This window comes from Equus caballus, chromosome X (assembly GCF_041296265.1).
Source record: "Equus caballus isolate H_3958 breed thoroughbred chromosome X, TB-T2T, whole genome shotgun sequence".
In the NCBI taxonomy this organism is placed as follows: domain Eukaryota; kingdom Metazoa; phylum Chordata; class Mammalia; order Perissodactyla; family Equidae; genus Equus; species Equus caballus.
Genome location: NC_091715.1, coordinates 25,840,558 through 25,858,662, shown reverse-complemented (window position 1 = coordinate 25,858,662; position 18,105 = coordinate 25,840,558). Strand labels below are relative to the sequence as shown.

At 37.6% G+C, this 18,105-nt stretch overlaps 1 protein-coding gene across 11 annotated transcripts in view; it reads left to right on the top strand.

Moving 5' to 3' along the window:
• The window catches only part of DMD (dystrophin), a 2,262,230-nt gene that overhangs the window by 1,598,301 nt on the left and 645,824 nt on the right, over positions 1-18,105 (top strand). For all 11 annotated transcript variants that reach the window (XM_023633802.2, XM_070257261.1, XM_070257256.1 and 8 more), the window contains one exon: positions 11,302-11,403. In XM_023633802.2, coding sequence (XP_023489570.2) covers positions 11,302-11,403 — 102 coding nt within the window. The remainder of the gene's footprint in view (positions 1-11,301; positions 11,404-18,105) is intronic.

Sequence of the window (18,105 nt, the reverse complement as noted above, 5' to 3'; positions counted from 1 at the left end):
AAGTGGCATGAATTTATTATTTTAATTTGCATAGCCCTGGTTGACAGATTTTCATGTTTGTTGGCCAGTTGGATATTTCTTTCTATCAGCTGACTCTTCAAGTACTTTGCCCAGTTTTTTCTTGGATTGTTTGCTTTTTCTTACAGATCAATATGAGGTCTCCGTATATTCTAGATTCTAGCAGTTATATGCGTCTAAAATATAGACCCCCCCAATTCCTCATCCAAAACCTTATCACTGATTTTACAGGAGACCAGTGAAAATGTTTACTTAGCTGGAGTGGTAGAAATCATAGAGAGGTACAAGAATATAAAAATTAAGTATGGCAGGCTAGATGAAGACCTGGGACCCAAGATGAAGACTGACAAGTTGTGCGAACCAAAGAAGAGGCTTTATTCCATCAAGTGTTCTTGATTTCAGAAAACCTCATGTTTGCTTTGTTTTCTGTATATGTTTAAGGAAAAGCTATTTGGAAAGAAACCTTAGATTTTATCATTGCTGTTTTTTTTTAAACACAAGTTTAATTCAGTTACCCACTTGATTACTTGAGTTTACAAGTTATGGAAGAATTTAGAAAGAGTTGTTTTAGATAATGACTATAATTTTGGCGTAGCACTTAGTAAAAAACAAAGCATCTTTAATTTTATTTGAAATGTGTCAATCATAAAGTCAGAATTGAGTTGCCCTTTTTTTTTGCTTTTAATGAAAATTACCCTAAGTGCTGTTTTATGTTTAAAAAAGAAACTTCCAGTGTTTAATCCTACTTAGATTTTTTAAAATAAATACTTTCTATCAAGACTTCAAGAACTATGCCCAATTGCCACATGGATAATAACTTTGAGTTGTGCTATATTGGTTTACAATAATGCAGATATTACTGACCAAGGTGAATATGCAAAACAAGAAAAAGATGATTCAGAGGCATGGTAATCTGACTTTCTGTTATATACGCTTCTCTATTCCACAGAATCCATTATGTTCCTTTGTCCCTTTGGGATATTTAAAGCAGTGTTTTTAGGAACAGTTCAGCCAGAAACTGAAATATACAATTATAATTAGAGTTCATCCCAGGACCACATTCAGGGGCCAGCCCAGTGTTGTGGTGGTGAAGTTCGTGTGCTCTGCTTTGGTGGCCCGGGGTTCACAGGTTCCAATCTCGGGTGCAGACCTACACTCCTCTCGTCAAGCCATGCTGTGGTGGCATCCCACATACAAAATAAAGGAAGATTGGCACAGATGTTAGCTCAGGGCCAATCTTACTCACCACAAAAAAAAGAACCACATTCAAGTGTGGTTTAAGAGTTATAGTGTGCATGAGAGTACATCTGAAAAAAATATATAGACATGTTCCATACAAAAGAAAGTAAAGAAAGGTATTCATATAAAATCATACTAATAAATCATACTATTTCACGTACACTGGAAATGTAGACCATGAGCAGATAGACATTCTTTCATTGGTTCATTCATATATTCACTAATTCAATGGCTCTCAACCAGAAGTGATCTTATCCTCCAGGGGAATTTGTTAATCTCTGGAGATATTTTTGGTTGTCACACCTGGGGGAGGAGGAAGAGCTACTGGCATCTTGTGAATAGTGACCAGGGATGCTGCAAAACATCGTACAATACACAGGGCAGCCCCCTACAGCAAAGAATTATCTGGACCAAAATGTGAATGGTGCTGAGGTTGAAAAATCCCAGTTTAAACTAAAATTACATGTTAATCAAAACTACTTTGTTCTGGTTCTAAACCCTGTGATTCAGCAAATAAAATCTAATTTTATATATGTAACATACTTAAACAAATTCATAGACCCTATAGTATAATAAGTAAGAATGAAGAATATGCATCAGACAGACCAGGATTCAAATCTTACATCCACCATTTGTTAGCTTCTACCTTAGGCAACTTCCCTAACCTCTCATGACTCTAGTTTTTTAATCTGAAAAATTATAATAATGCCTGCTGGAAAGCTCTGCAGTAGAGATCGAATGAGATTAACTAATATAATTTATGTTACATGCATAGCTGGGTGTTTATACTTAGTAAATTCTCAATAAATGGTAGCAATTAACATTACTTTTGCATACACTAAATCATTTGATGCTGACCTACTATGAATATCCTGGTCACATACCGTAGTTCATTGTTTCTAAGACACCATTGATTAGAATTTGCATCATTTTATCTGTCACTAAGAAAAACATGCTGCCAATTAGATTGTGACACACCATCATTTATAAAACGTATCCCAATCTCAGAGCAGTTAATCTGTGGAAAGAAAATGTGGGTCTTAGAAATGATCATGGGAAAGCCCATCAGTGAGTCTTCCTTTCTTCGGTGCAACTGAACAAGGCTACCATTAACCACATTCAGCTTCAAATTCACTTAGAAGGATACAGGAACAGAAACACAATTTCCCAGGAGGGCAGGGTGAGGCATCTCTCTTCCGTGGGGTTAGAATGCACAACAGTCTGGGCAGCATTCACAGAGCCATCCAGGTGCTATTCTCTTTGCAGCAGCTGCCCACTCTCAAAAGACAGCTCAGGTGCAAAGGGAGGAGACTCACACAGAGGTGCTGAGTCAACCCTGGTCTAAAAGCCTCATGCGCCCCAGGAGCCAATGTCTTAAAACAGGTAGAGTTTCCAAGATCCATGAAAGGTACATGCTCGGTTACAAGCATTACTACACTCAGTGGATTCCCAGAACTATGGCTTTCCATCAGGCGTTTGTAGTTCAGACATAGAACTCCCGAGCCATGTTTTATTTACCAATCAGTCTTTTTTTTTTTCAGCAGAAGCCATGTTGGCTACCAACATATTTGACATTCCAATTTTATCAGGTTTCCAAGGAGAATACAGCCGGAAAGTTCTTCAAAGCTCACATTCTCATGCAGAAGGGCAAAAGGGGTTGTTAACCCTTTATCCACAATAATATCTGTCATTTTCATTTATTTTATAATTAAGGATACTGAAACTCAGCAAGTTTAAGTGACTTACCCCAACTCGTGAATTAATAAGCCTAGAACCCAGATATTCTTATCCTTGATCTGATTACTTCTAACAACACTGTAATATCCTAAAGCAGGAGTCAGCAAACTACAGTCCAAGGGCCAAATTCAGTCCACCACCTGTTTTTGTAAATAGTGTTAGTGGAACACAACCACACTCATTTGTTTACGTATCGTCTATGGTTGCTTTGACGCTGCAGTGGTAGGATTCAGGTATGATAGGAACCATATGGCCCACAAAGCCTAAAATATTTACTATCTGGCCCCTTATAGAAAATATTTGTTGAGCCTGCTCTAAAGTATAACTATAAGTTGTTTGACTATCTCTATGAGTCTATATAAGGAGATAAAAAGCAAAATGTCTCTCATGTTTTACCTTTAAAAATAAGTATCCATATAATTTTTCTGTGTACCTGCAGGTTTTTAGGGCCACAAATCCCAAACCCAACCATTTCTCTGGATCAGCAGTTGGCTGATCCTTTTCTGGAAAGGTCCAGATAGCAAAGGTCTCAGAATATATTTTAGGATTTATGAGACATATGGTCTCCGTTGCAAATAATCAATTCATGTCAAGATTGGAACTTAGGTAGCCAGGCTCAAGAGCCCACACTTTTCACCACTAAGGACTTAGGAACATAGTAAAACCTGGGGAGCACCAGTTTCAATAAATAACTCTGCTTAAAGCAGTGACCTGGAGCCGGCCCCGAGGCTTAATGGCTAAGTTCCACGCGCTCCACTTCAGAGGCTGGGTTTGTGGGTTTGGATCCCAAGTGTGGACCTACACCACTCATCAGCCATGCTTGGCAGTGGCCCACATACAAGATAGAGGAAGATTAGCACAGATGTTAGCTCAGGACTAGTCTTCTTCAAGCAGAAAAAGGGGAAGATTGGTAATAGATGTTAGCTCAGGGTGAATCTTCCTCAGCAAAGGAAAAAAAAAAAAGCAGTGCCCGGTATTGCTATTAAACCAGAGCAGAGATTTAGTCCTCACTTAAGAACCATAAGTATAAAGATTTTTAGAGAAAGTGCATCAAGTTGCCACAAACCAGTACTTTCCTCTAAGCAACGTGTGTTTAACTAACCCCCTTGGGAATCTGCCCTTTACTATCTGTTCTCTACATTTCTTCAGTCTAATCTTAACACGGCAGCCAGAAGGATCTATTAAAAAATAAGTCAGCTCACATCACTCCTCTGCTGAAAAATCTCCTGTGGTTCCTGATCTCACTCAGAGTAACAGCCAAAGTCCCCCCACAGTTGCCCTGAAGGATGTACCCTCCCCAGCCTCTCTGACTTGCTTCCTGCTTCTCTCCCCATGCTCACCAGGTTCCACCTACCCTGGCTTTCTTATGTTTTTATTGAACATGTCAGACACTCATGCCCCAGGGACTTTGCACTTGCTGTTTCCGCTGCATGGACTGTTCTTCCCTGAGATAGCTGTTTGATTCATTCCCTCACTTCCTCCTGAACTTTGTTCAAATGCCACCTTCTCAGTGAGGCTTTCTCTGGAGGCGCCTTCTCAAGTGTCTACCTCCCATCTTCCCTTACTCCATACATACGTCTCTTATCACTACCTGACGCTTTATTTTTTTCTCTTTAGCACTTTTTACCCTCTGAAGTACCGTAATTTATATTTTATTATCCATTGTCCCCATTAGAATGTAAGCTTCACAAGAACAGGAAAATCTTGTCTGTTTTATTCACTGTTATATACCAAGTACCTAACCATATTTAGAATATAGTAGGTGCTCTTATATTCAGTAAATATTTACTGAATGAATTAATTAATATGTTCTGGTATTTTTTTGATGAAATTTCATTTACCAAAAGAATTCTACCAAAAAGACTTTGGAATCCCTTGTTTATGAGTGGAGGGCTTCTAAGCGTGGCTTCTGGATGTCAGGCTCATTACTTGATGGTCTTCCCTATGTGCACTCTTTCACTGGCCTTGAGCCTTCCAACTATTTACCCTGGTAGATTCTATCTTCTGGGTTTCATAACACTCGCCAATTTAACCATCAATGCTGTATTATACTTTGTAGATTTAGACAGATTATTTTTGAAATCCAGAAATCTCCAAATCAGAAAAAAGCCTCCGTTTGGTGGGCTGCCCTTGATTAGCTCAGAATGGAAAGAGAGAACCTGTCATTCTTTGTCAATCAGCTCGGCACGTATTTGACAGCATGCAGTTACAGTGAAGGAGAGCCGCGTCGCTGTGGTCTAGCAAACCTAATTGCAGATAAATAAAAGAACAGTCACCCAGCATGAGGGGAAAGAGAAAGAAACTCAACTGCACAATGTTGTGTTTTTCCATCCATCAGCCTTCATTTGTCAGAGTCTCCCTGACAATCTAGGCCAGAGAAGTCAGGCTCTAACGCAATATTGATTCCATTTCATTTTTCGTTTCTTGCTACCCTTTTTAGCAAACAGTTTGTATGTGGAATGAGAGATGGTGCAATCAATATATGTGACCAAGGCGCATTTATTTTAAAGGCTTTGGCTTTTTTCATCCCAGAAAGCTATATATTTTTTGTTTGTTTGATTGTTTGTTTGTTTCCCTATAATGTTGTAATTGTCAGCTCTTGCTGGAGTAACAAACAACCCCCAAATCCCAGTGACTTATAACAGCAAACATTTATTACTCGTGTCTACAGATGAGCTGTGGCTTTACTCCATACTATGGGTCAAGTTCAGGTTTTCTCCTTCTAGACTGTGGATCTGCTCCAAATGTCTTTTCACTTCAGAACCTAGGCTAAAAGAGCAGCTCCTGTATGGCACGTTATTCTCTCATGAGGGAAGACAGGAGCTAGAGGTACTGGAAAATCGTGAATTGTCTTTAGGGACCCAGCTGAGCTGTCTTACAGGCACTTCTGCCCACAGTTCATTGATCAAAGTGAGGCACATGGTCAAGCCCAAAGTCAGTGGGGAAGAAAGTGTATTCACCCACCAGACAGCCATGTTCACAGAGTCAATGAATAATAATCAACTAATAAACCAATCATAGTATTGACACATATCTTAGAATTTCATTGATTCCAAAATACGTGTTTTTTACATTTCAACATCTCTGAAATTGAGACATATCCCAAAATAGTGTCTACAAAGTCTAATTGTTTTTTGTTAACTTTCTTAGCAGTTCATAAAATAATAGTGGTCCTTTTAATCCGTAACATCTTAGATTTGATAGAGAAACTGTTAATAAAAGTGGTTGACCGAATAGCCAAATAGCAGGAAATACACTTTATAAGTAAGAAAACTAAGTGAATGGGCACTTGCCTTTGCTAAGGAAAAAGTTGTCACTTTTATCTTAAATTTCCTTGTTTTCAGCATCAGTATATGTGTCTCATTCAGACCAGCTTATTTGAATGGAAAACCATGCATTAAGAGTAGATGTTATATCTATCTACCTATCTATCTATCTATCTATTTAGATGTTCAGGTATATTCACTTTTAGAACATCCATTAGGATACAACATGTCATTCCCTTGTTTAAAACCCTTTTGTGGCTTCTCCACTAAGATCCTAAGGTGGTATAAAAGATCCTTCTGTTCTCTGGCTCTTGCCTTCTACTCCTGCACCATTTCTCCCCATTGCCCCATGTGGAGTCTCCATGCTGCCTCTGGTTCCTGTGTTTGCATATCCCAGGTTCCCTCTTGCAGTACTTTCTATCATCCATCCCTTTGTCAACCAGGTGATGAGCTGTTTCTGTTCCAAGCCTTTGCTCAAGCCTTTCTTCCCCCATTGAGGCCTATCCCTACCCTCTTGTTGTCCCTTAAATACAGAACTGATCAGTTCCTTCTCTGTGCCCCATTGTACATTGCAGGATGTTATGCCTGTTGCACGCTAAGTTTAGTATGTGATTGTTTGTATCCTTCGCAAGGGCCTACCTTATGCCTTGTAGTATTCGCAGTTCCTAGCCAAAATTTTGAAATATAGTACATATTCAATAAATATTTGTCAAATGAATAAATGAATGTATGAATGTTGGAACATATGCGAAAAGGCTGTTAATATTCTCCTTATGTCATAATATATATTTTAAAGTTAGCAATAGGTAAAATGATGGAAACATAAATAGATTTAAAATGAGAAAGGAAAACAAGACAAAATGTATCTCTTATACTATTTGTAGGGGCACCAAATTTGTAGTAAAAAATGCACATAACCAACTTAATATTGAATTAGAAATATAATATTCAACAAATCAATTCTTAGAAAATGTAAGTATGTATTAATTTTCATATGAATTGCTACTTTCACTCTCAAAGGCGTTGTTTAGTCTTTTTTCGTTACTAACCATTGCTGCACTGCTTTTCAGACCAGCAACTCCCCAATATTAGTAAAAGTTCTGTTTAAAAAGAAATAACTATTTATGTATTGGTATAAGCTAATGTGACCTCCATAAGATAATTTTTAAAAGAGAACTAAGACTGAAGATGCTTAAAGAGTTACTCCACTTCGAAAACCCATCAGGGATAGATTTAAAAATACACCGTGTATTCTCCTAGTGAGTATTAATGAAGGGTTACTCCCTCTTACCTAATTAATAAAAATTATCTTCTTAAAATTATGCATGAGATTGTAGTGGACTGTCAACACTATGATGGAAATAAAACTCTAGTCACATCATAAGGGTCCTAACTCCTGGTGCATGATCTTACATCGCAGGGGATATATTAAGAATGAGGCAGGGGAAAAACCTAAATGGAAATGTTCTATTATTAGAAGTGAGACTTTTTTGTTGAAATCCCATAAAGATCTTCTTGTCTGAATGTTCTTTGAAGTTGAACACGTTCTACTTATAACAACTGGCCACTATGATTAGCTGTGTTTCCATTTTAGTACTGACCTCCTTCACCTTATCTTATATCAGATAAAGATTTGAGACCATCTGTGAGATGAAAGGTTTACTCAGACCAATTCTCTGACCTGGATATCATCAGTTTGGTGATCATAAACCCACAAAGACACACTCTTGGAGCAGTTTAAAGGCTATGTAAGAATTTATTTCCTTTTCTGTGGGAAGGGACAGGATTTTCTCTCGTTTACACCCTGGAAGGATATTGTAGAATGTATTGGAGTTAAAGAGGAGGAGAAAAAATTAACATGATATTAAGAAATGTGACTGCCAATTTTTGCACACACTCATACACACACACACACATGCTATACACAGAAGAGTAAGAGAGAAAGTGGCTGTTTGGTGGCACACCCATCCTGGTTACAATCGCGACTCTGCCATTTGCAGGCCGTGTGGTCTTGGATAATTGACCTAATCTCCCTCAGTTTCAGCATCTGTAAAATTAAATAATACTAGGAGGGTAAGTATGAGGAAAAGTGTATGAAGTACACAGTGTTTGAAACATAGGAAACTTTGAGCGACTCCAGTTTGTTAATATTGTTAGAACAGTTAAGATCCTTATAGCAGTTTGTTGGCATTTCCAGCACACCTAAGGATTTTAGCAACGTTTTCTTATCTTTGCACAGTCCTGTGGTTTGGCTGTGTATTTTTGTTTGTTTGTTTGTTTTGCTTTGCCTTTCAATTTTTCCATGTCAAGTTTTAATTGCCTGGAGGGCTATCACAATTTTAAAATTTATTTCACGTATACTTTAATTTTTTCAAGATGGTTATCAACTTCTTATTAGTGTATTTTTCTCACACTAACTTAAGAAAATATACTAAAGAATATTTTAAGTGAATTTAGTTGGGTTTACTATAGTTGACTCTTCAAGCAATAATATTTGACCCTGAATAACTGACCTATCTTTTAACTAATAAATTCACACTGCAAATAAATGTAGTGAGGTAAACTATACAAATTTATCTTCAAAATAGCCTTTCTAAAGTGATCTATCAAAGGTGCATGTAATTAGAGATGTAGTTCTCAAAAAAATTGCCAAGGAGAAGTAACCACAAAGATTTTAGATCTGAACATGATTTCTCTCACCCATTGCTCTATTTCTGTAGGGCCAAATGTAAATCTGATCTAGGTACTTAACACTTCATTATTTCATTGAGGGACGAAGAGATGACAATAGTGGTGATAGAAGGACATGCCAACGGGAAAGATTTCTATAAAGGGAGATGATGTGAATTTGCAATGCTCATTCATCAGAGGACTAAATCTAGCGCTAATTTGGTGGCCTGAAGTGGGAATGTTTTACTTTCTGCAGGTGCAAAAGACGGACCTTTCACGTGGCATGCCCCCTTTTCTTATCCATCTAACAAGCATCTGCTTAGAACTCAGAGTTCTAAGTAATATCTAGGCTGCCCTAATGTCAGCCTTGCTGCTGTTTCTGTACCTTTGCCAATGAAAATTTCATGAATTAAAATTTGTGTGTTCATTTCCTAAGGAAATTCCTTGTAATATCAAATGCAGTCTCTTAATCCTGTCTATTTGCCAGTGCCTTCTGAATAGTAGCATCAATTCTTTGTGCTCTTTGGAACTATTTATCTGCGCTTGAAGACTAGGGGCAGAGAGAAGAATATTAGTGTTAATCATTTGGCTGCATACCTAAAACATTGGTAAAATTATTGACTATTTGTGGTCATTTTCTTTTTTTCTTTTTTTCTTTCTTTTTTTTTTGTTTTTTGTTGAGGAAGATTAGCCCTGAGCTAACATCGGCTGCCAATCCTCCAATTTTTGCTGAGGAAGACTGGCCCTGAGCTAACATCTGTGCTCATCTTCCAGTACTTTATATGTGGGATACCTGTCACAGCATGGCTTTTGCCAAGCGGTGCCATGTCCGTACCCGGGATCCAAACCGACGAACCCCCGGCCGCTGAAGCAGAACGTGTTCACTTAACCACTGTGCTACTGGGCCCGCCCCTGTGGTCGTTTTCTGAAGATATAGAATTTACACTGAGTACACTTATAAACAATTTTAAAGGAAGAAATACCCAACCCTCACAAAGTACACTCCGAATTTGAGCTTGTTACAATTTTGCAAGATTTCTTTAAAAAATCACTTTGAGAATTTTTATCATAGAGAGTGAATTAATACTTCTAATTTTAGGTTTGTTTCTTCCATAATTATTGTCCCTAAAAGTGGTTTTTGTGTGTGTTTTGCACACATACCCATTAACACACAGGGTTAGTCTTAATGTGGTGGATACTTTTAACCAAAGTGCCTACCTCTCACTGGCATTTATTATAATAAGAATTGAGGAAATCCCTGTCAAGAGCATGTGCTGAGCACCTGTAAGTTGCAACACACCCTGCTGTGCCGTGTAAGATGACAGTAGTTTGGGTTCAGGAGCTTGCCTGAGACTCTCTGTGAGGACTCCCTGAAAGAGAACAGTACAAGCACAGTATATAAAGGACGCAGTGGCAGGAAGACACGTACACACAGCAGTGCTGGGAGGCTCCAGGGTGGCAGAGGGAGGAAGAGAGAGACGGGTTAATCAGGAGTTGCTATCTGGGGAAGATTGCCCAGGCCCTGACTGACGCTTGACATTGATTAATCGATACTCCATCCTAGTGTTTAACAAGTGTTCCATCCAAAAAGTCTTCTGTAATATTTAACTTCGCTTCCTTCAGCCTCAATTTATGCACATTTCTTTTGTTCTCTCTTCAAGAGAGCTAGACAGCAGCCAGTGACAAAGCACTTTGCATTCATATATCTAAAGAGGTTTTTTGTTTGTTTGTTTTTGTTTTTGTCATGCTTCAGTGTTCTCCAGACTAAGGAAAAACAAACAAGTTTTTAAAAATACTTTAATCATTCCTCAAAAGGCCTGTTTGATGTGACTGCTTAATAATTAATAAGCCTTTGATACTGTGCTTTAAGTGTTTACTCTTTGGAAAGAAAATACTTTTGACAGTGATGTAGGGAGAATTATTTGGTTTCTATTTCAAAACGACATTTTGGAGCCAAAGCCCAAAAGAGAATCCTGTGAAAATAAGAGGTTTGTAAAGTAAATGAACAGTGGGATTACTGGGATCATCAAAGCTAACAATAGTATTTATCCACATTGATCATATTCATAAATCATACTTATTATTGCCTTTTACTTTTTGGAAAAGTAGAAAATTAATGTCTGTGCTTCCATCTAATAGTAGTATGATATAGTTCAAGAAGATTTGGGATAAATTTTTAAAGTTTTAGTGTGTTTCACGAAGACCTCTATTTCTTTTCTCTGCACTAGAAGCTACTTTTTTTTTGTGCCCGTGTGTCCCATGCAGAAATTGATCTGCAATACATGTGGAGTCTCCAAGGGTATATTTAAATTTAGTAATTTTCTTGCTAACTGTGAAGTTAATCTGCACTGTATGTGTTCTTTTCCCCCAGGAAACTGAAGCAGCAGTTCAAGCTAAACAGCCGGATGTGGAAGGGATTTTGTCTAAAGGGCAGCATTTGTACAAGGAAAAACCAGCCCCTGAGCCAGTGAAGGTAATGAAGCAACCTCTAGCAATATCCATTACCTCATAATGGGTTATGCTTCCCCTGTCGTACATTTGCCATTGACGTGGTCTATTTATAATCAATGAAATAACTTGTAAAGAAATATTGGCCATCCTGCGACAGCAGAGGCAGAGCTGTCTTTTTGATCCACATATCCTATTTATATATTGGGATCTTAAGGCTATTAACGAGTCATTGCATTAAAGGACTCATTTCTGTCCTGGTGCGCTGCTATCAATACAAAAAGTAGTCCCACCTTCAAGGTAGATTAAATTCTTTGAGGCTTTATGGCTTCGCTTGCCAGCCTTGATGCTTTTCATATTGTTTGGCTTAATTCAAATCAAGCTACTGCATCATACTGTCTGTCTCCAACAGCTGTAAAGAATCACAATATGGTCCGTGACCTTTCTTTTCTCTGTTGCTCTTTCTGATGAAAGAGGAAAATCAGCATTCGGGCTTCAGTACTTTATTGGGTCAAAAATTTTTAGCGAAATGTCACGTAAGTGCTTCTCTCTTTGGTAAAAAGCTGGCATGGGAGAGAGCTCTCCACTTGTTTCCCTTCTCCATGTGCATTTTGAAGCCTAGGACACATTTATTCACAGGCTATTACATGAGGAGAGAAATGGAAAGCCAGCTCAGTTTTCAAAAAATACCTAATCAGTGGCTTCCATTTTGCAATCGAGAGTCCAGTGATCAATAGCCGTTAGGTATAGGTTACCCTATGTTCTGTACCTGACCAAAATTAGAATGGTTCCCATTATGATGAAAGTTCCCGAGAGCCTGTAAAGGTGGCTGTTTATTGATCACTTCTGGTTTCTCTAGCTAATGTTGCAGGCTGAAATTTAGCGAGCCTCACCCTCATGTTTAAACTGCTCCAAAACAGTGCAGGTCAACCACCTCATTATACGGAACTAGTTTGTCCTTGCAAACAACATTATCATGACTTAGACTCTGTCTCTAAGTTCACTGCTTATGCTTGGCCCAAGCTTCACTTCTAGAAAATTGTTTGTTTTCCTTACAGTTTACCAGGGGATTTCCCTAGGTAAATTTGAAGTTTTAGCCTAAACGTAATGTCCAAATACCAGATGCTGAAAGGCACAGATTTCTCTGTAGATATCAAAATAGACATCTATTCAGGAATACATTGTCCCTGCTCCTAACATCCAAAAAAAATAATTTACTTCCAGTTCCAAGCCCGGTAGGATAATTTTCGTAAAGTAACAATGTTTTCAGTATTTAGATTGGAGAGCTAGAGAAGGTCCTGAAACCAGCAAATTTCAGGTTTCTGTTGATGCTCTAAAGAAAGCCAGTCCCCAAGCAGACATCTTTCTTGGTTAACAGAGTGGCTCTCGTAGCAAGCGATGAAACGGACAAATGGACCATTTCCTAGGTCCACTCTATCTACTCTTGTTTGATCCTCAAAGACTTTATGCAGGGTTTGGCACAACTGTTACTGATTTCAAATGTGCGTTTAAGTTGGCTTTTACTGCTGTGCCTTTGTAAAAAAACAGAGGGAAAACTTTCTTAATTGAAAGTCAGTGAGAAAATTTTTGTTTTCATTGTATGTAAACCATCCAAGCAGTTGACATTAACTTATCACACTTCCCCTCGTACCCTCAACTCCTGGGCCACTTTGAGATCAGAACTGGGATCTGCCATGTCTGAGCATACCTACTTTCGACTGTCGCATTAATGTTGTAAAAGAGGAAATACTTTTCTGAAATAAAAGAGCCAGAAAGGGTCAACTTCCCTTCTCTTTCGCATCCCTTAAAACCATTTTGTAAGGTCAGCTTTCTTTTTTCTTTCCCTCTTTTCTCTTTCCCTCCTCCCCCATTTCCTCTCAAGTCAGCTCATTTGAAAGAAGTAGAACTTACGTGAAAACTCATTCCGGTTCTGCCATTTAACCTTTGGGTTTGGAGGAGAATCAACATTTCAAGTTGATGGTGGGAAAAGGGCAAGACTGGTTTGGGATATTGGAGGTGTGTTGATTCACATGCAGCTTTTGATATGGGCCGCGACCTTGGAAATACCTGAAGATGAGCTGGGGCTTGTGGTAGCCTCAAATGCTAGAGGCTCAAAAACAACCTCATAGTTCAGAACATGGAACCCAGCAATGCAAGGCGGCAAGTGGGGACTGTTTAAAACTCTGCATGGATCAAAAACTTCTTTTTAAAGGTTAGGGATGATTTTTCTGAAGGCTGATCCATTGCTCTGATAGTACATAAACAAAGCCTCTTTTCAACTTTGATTTCATACATCAAAATTTAAAAATTGTGCTTTAACTAATGCCTTTTCTCCTTAACATTCAGGTTTCTTACACCCTTAATAGAAGGGAAAAGGGTCCAAGTAGCCTGCAGTACATTTTCATGAAAGAAGTTTGGTTTTGTTTTTTGAGGGAGGTACATTTGGAAACTATAACAATTATGAAGAAGAAAGTGATAGTCTTTTTTTTTTTTTGAGGAAGATTGGCCCTGAGCTAACATCCATGCCCATCTTCCTCTATTTTATATGTGGAATGCCTGCCACAGCGTGGCTTAATGAGTGGTGCATAGGTCCGCACCTATGCCGCAGGCTGCCAAAGCAGAGCACACAAACTTAACCATTATACCACTGGGCCAGCCCCAGAAAGTGATATTCTTAAAAAAGAAAATGAAAATCCCCATGGTGTGTATAGAAGATCCAGTATTTAAATAGATAATTAGTATGTCCACTGCTTGCAGACATTCTAATTAAGGACACATCAGAGAATGATTCTGTTTCTTAGAAAACTGTCTATTGGCACCTCCACATTCTGTATCAGATGGCCTGTCTGCTCAGCTCCTACGCTCACCTCCCAAGTTGAGTCCTGTTTGGGAGCCGGGCTCATCCCTGTTCAATTTTTTTCCTTGTTCTTCACTCTATCAACTTCTCTAGGATTTCTTTAATTTTCAAAGATAGTAAATTTTTAGTTTCTTTTTTTGTCATTCCTGACTAACTTCTTCCTTGTTTTTTTTGAAGACTTCTTGTTAAAGGTCAACTATGTATTATGGGACAGTTCCACTAATGGCATAAATGTAGCACTAGATATCTGATGCAAAATTATTGAGAAAATCTTAGAATAATATGATTGAAGAAATAAACACTTTTGTCTTACTTTCCACCTCCTCTCTCGCTCTCTCTCCCCCCCAACACACACTTTTATTTCCTTTGATTTGTATATTGTTCCTTCATCTTCAGGAATTGTTGAAGATTGATGAGATGAGTTAGACAAATTGTTTAACATTTTGCTTAAGTTATACCTTCTGTAACAATATTTTATGATAATACAGTCATGATGGAATCATTTCTAATATGTTCCATCTTCCACAGAGTAATGACTAGGTCCTTAATAGTACCCAATTTAGCAGTTAAAAAGCAACAAAGCAACTGCCATCGTTAACAACAATATTGACAACTACAAACAAAATAAGCCACTTGGTTATTTGGTTTTTAAAACTGCTTTTTTTAAACTCTCTTTTGAACTTAAGCATTTGATGATATTTTCTTCTATTCATATCTGTTCTTTAACTTGGAACCCTGCTCTTTCTGTTAACATTTTTTAAATCATTTATGTATTTTGAAATACTTATATCATCTTCCATATATTAGAACTGAGAGCATTAATGGAATTTTAAATGTCTTGGTTACTTGTTGAAGTGGTAAGATGAAACCACCTGGTTTGCTTTGCTGACTTTTTAGATTATCAAAAAAAATCTTGCTAACATGAATCTAATAATATATTTTATTACTGCTCTTCAGTTCTTTTTAAATGTAACAGAAAAAGTAAGGCGTTAGGAGCTTTCTGTATTTGGCCAAAGGGTTCCACCCAAACCTTTAACACAAAGTACTTGCTATAGACAAATGGTCAAGAAGGCGATATGATCTTCCAGGCATCATTTCCTCAGATATAAGCTGCAAAGTGACAGCATCATTAGTCCTTTTCAATTATAGTCAATCACAACCAGGGATGTTCCATTTTCCCAGCTGTTTTGTTGTTAATTAACTAGATTAGATCTCCCGAGTTTGTTCTGCTGCCAACATCAACATCTTAACATTTCCAAGAACTTCCTTAGGATTTAATATTTTGCATGATGATTTTTAATGTATCACTCACAACAGATGTGTGTCTGAAGATTTATATATAGTACGGCAGGTCAAGTGGTGTCTTGTTGGTCAAAATGTTGCCCAAATAAATATTTATAATTATAACAATATTTGGATTTTATAAATCATCCATCAGGCATATGATCTCATTTACCTGGTGCAACTTTTTTTGTAATATCAGATATCAACGGAGAGATAACAGACATAAGTCTATCCCCCCAAATGAACAGGTCCATTTTGACTGACTCATTTGGTGAGCACAATTTCCATGTCAATGATAATAGAAAATGTTGGGAGAAGAATTATAGAGAGAAAGAAACAATATTAGAGTGATTTTATAATTAATTAACATATGTGACTAGCAGGATTTTATCTTTTAAAAATACAAGTTAGGAGCCGGCCCAGTGGCATGATAGTTAAGTTCGCGTGCTCCACTTCAGAGGCCTGGGGTTGGGAGGTTCGGATCCCAGGCACAGACTTGGCACCACTGGTCAAGCCACACTGTGGTGGCATGAGGCAGATTGGCACAGATGTTGGCTCAGCGACAATCTTCCTCATATACACACACAAAAATACAAGTTAGCTTTACAACTGAGGAAAATGTCTTAGACTATGAAAGGTTGAATAAATGCAAATCACATATGCTTGAATATAAGGAGATCCCCACTTTCCCATTGAGAAGATAAAATTTATGATAGATTTTTGAGCAGCTTGTACACATAAAAACTTAGAAATATGGATGAGATTACCAAATGTCTAATTATATTTAATTTCTTAACACCTCCATATTTGCAATCTCACATTTTATAAAATGACACACTAATTAGAAATATTCCTTTTGCAACATTTATATTTTATGAAACAATTCCATTCACATTCTTCATATGTATATTCCAAAATTGTAGAACTCACCATCTTTCTTCTAAGTTATTTGCAATATGGCGCTATTTGAATCCCCGTAAGATGCTGTTAAACTTCTCTGTCCAGTGCCTACTAGGAACATACCTACAACCAAAAAGTTAGAAAAAAACCAAAAGTTAGGATTATCCACCTTACTGCGGCAAGGGAGAAAACTCTCCAGAGAAATTGTGGGGCATCTCAGTAAGAGGGCACCAGAAAGAGCTGCTTGCCGGGTTTGGCTGCCTGGATGATTCTACGGAAGAATTAGGGAAGTAGAAGCCATTTCTGTATTGGATGCTGTGAAGAAACAGAGCCAATGTGATGATGGGGTATCTTAACACTTTTGGTCTAGAAGGTGAGAGAATTAAAGCAGGGCCGAGCAGTCACTGTTAAAGAAGTAGCAAGGCCTCATATGAGTCATTTTTGTGTTAGCAGAGTGGCTTTGTCTCTCTTGTTTCACACATGGCCCTGGAGTGGCCTTGGGTCTCTCTAGTTTATTTTCTGTTACTGTTTTTTATGTTTAATTAGGCCCATCACGCCTAGCTAGCTGCCAGTTACCAGAAGGGTCATGTTTTACTTCCTCAACGTTATCACTGGAATTTTTATCCCCAACCTCACTGCCCATTCACAAAATATTAGGAGAGATAATCTCTTCATTTTTCTTAGATATGTACTTTTTATCACCCCATCAGAATAACTTATTGTTTTTCTTTTTTAAACTATCTTTAAAAGTCTTGTTTATAATGTCCTTCGCCACTGGTAAGTGTAAGGTTATACCCTAGGAATGATTGCTAATAGTTTATCAAGTTTCTTCACCCCTTTTTTTTTCATGAACCAATTCTGTCAGATGACTTCTATAAGCATCACAAGTTCACAACTCTTGAGGTTATTTGAGGCTACTGTGCAACTTTGTTGTTCAAGATAAAACAACGGAGAAACAGAAGACAATATAAGGACTCTAATACAAGCTATCTCTTTTCTGAGGAAACATTTGGGGGTAAAGTCTCAATTTAGGCTTACTCGGTAGCTAATGCTTGAACTGAGCAAGCATTTTAGAGATTTGAATTTCACTCCTGATCCTCAGTTGTATTAATTGTGTTTATACAGACAGAAAGAGAGACATAGATGTTTTAATTACAATAATCACATGCATGTCTGTGTATATGCAGCCATAGGTGGATTCATTTTTTTATGTAGCAGATATGAATTGCATGCCAAACAATGGCACAAGAGAAAAATGAAAGATTTTTTAATTTTGAAAATCCCAAACTCAGAGTTTAAAACTATATTGCATTTTAAATTTCAAAAGGAAAGCTGGATTTAGAAATCCTTTTTGCTTGTAATTAATTTCTGTTCTTCATAAAGAAATTTCACATCATTTGATATAATTGTCTTAACCTTTAATGACTATTTCCAAGCAAATTATATACAATGGAAAATAATGCTCAGCTGCAAAAATCCCCTACAATGAAACTAAATTTGCCATTTTAAAAAAATGATCTCAAAGTTTCTCCCTTTGGGTAAAGTATGAATCCACTATGACTATTGAGTTTTGAGCTCTTGTGAGGAAAGCCTGGGATCTGCAATTTACTTAGCATATTCAAAGTTTTAAAATTCTGGAAATCTAATCAAGAATAGTTCTTGATAAGCATTATCCCACTGATTTTA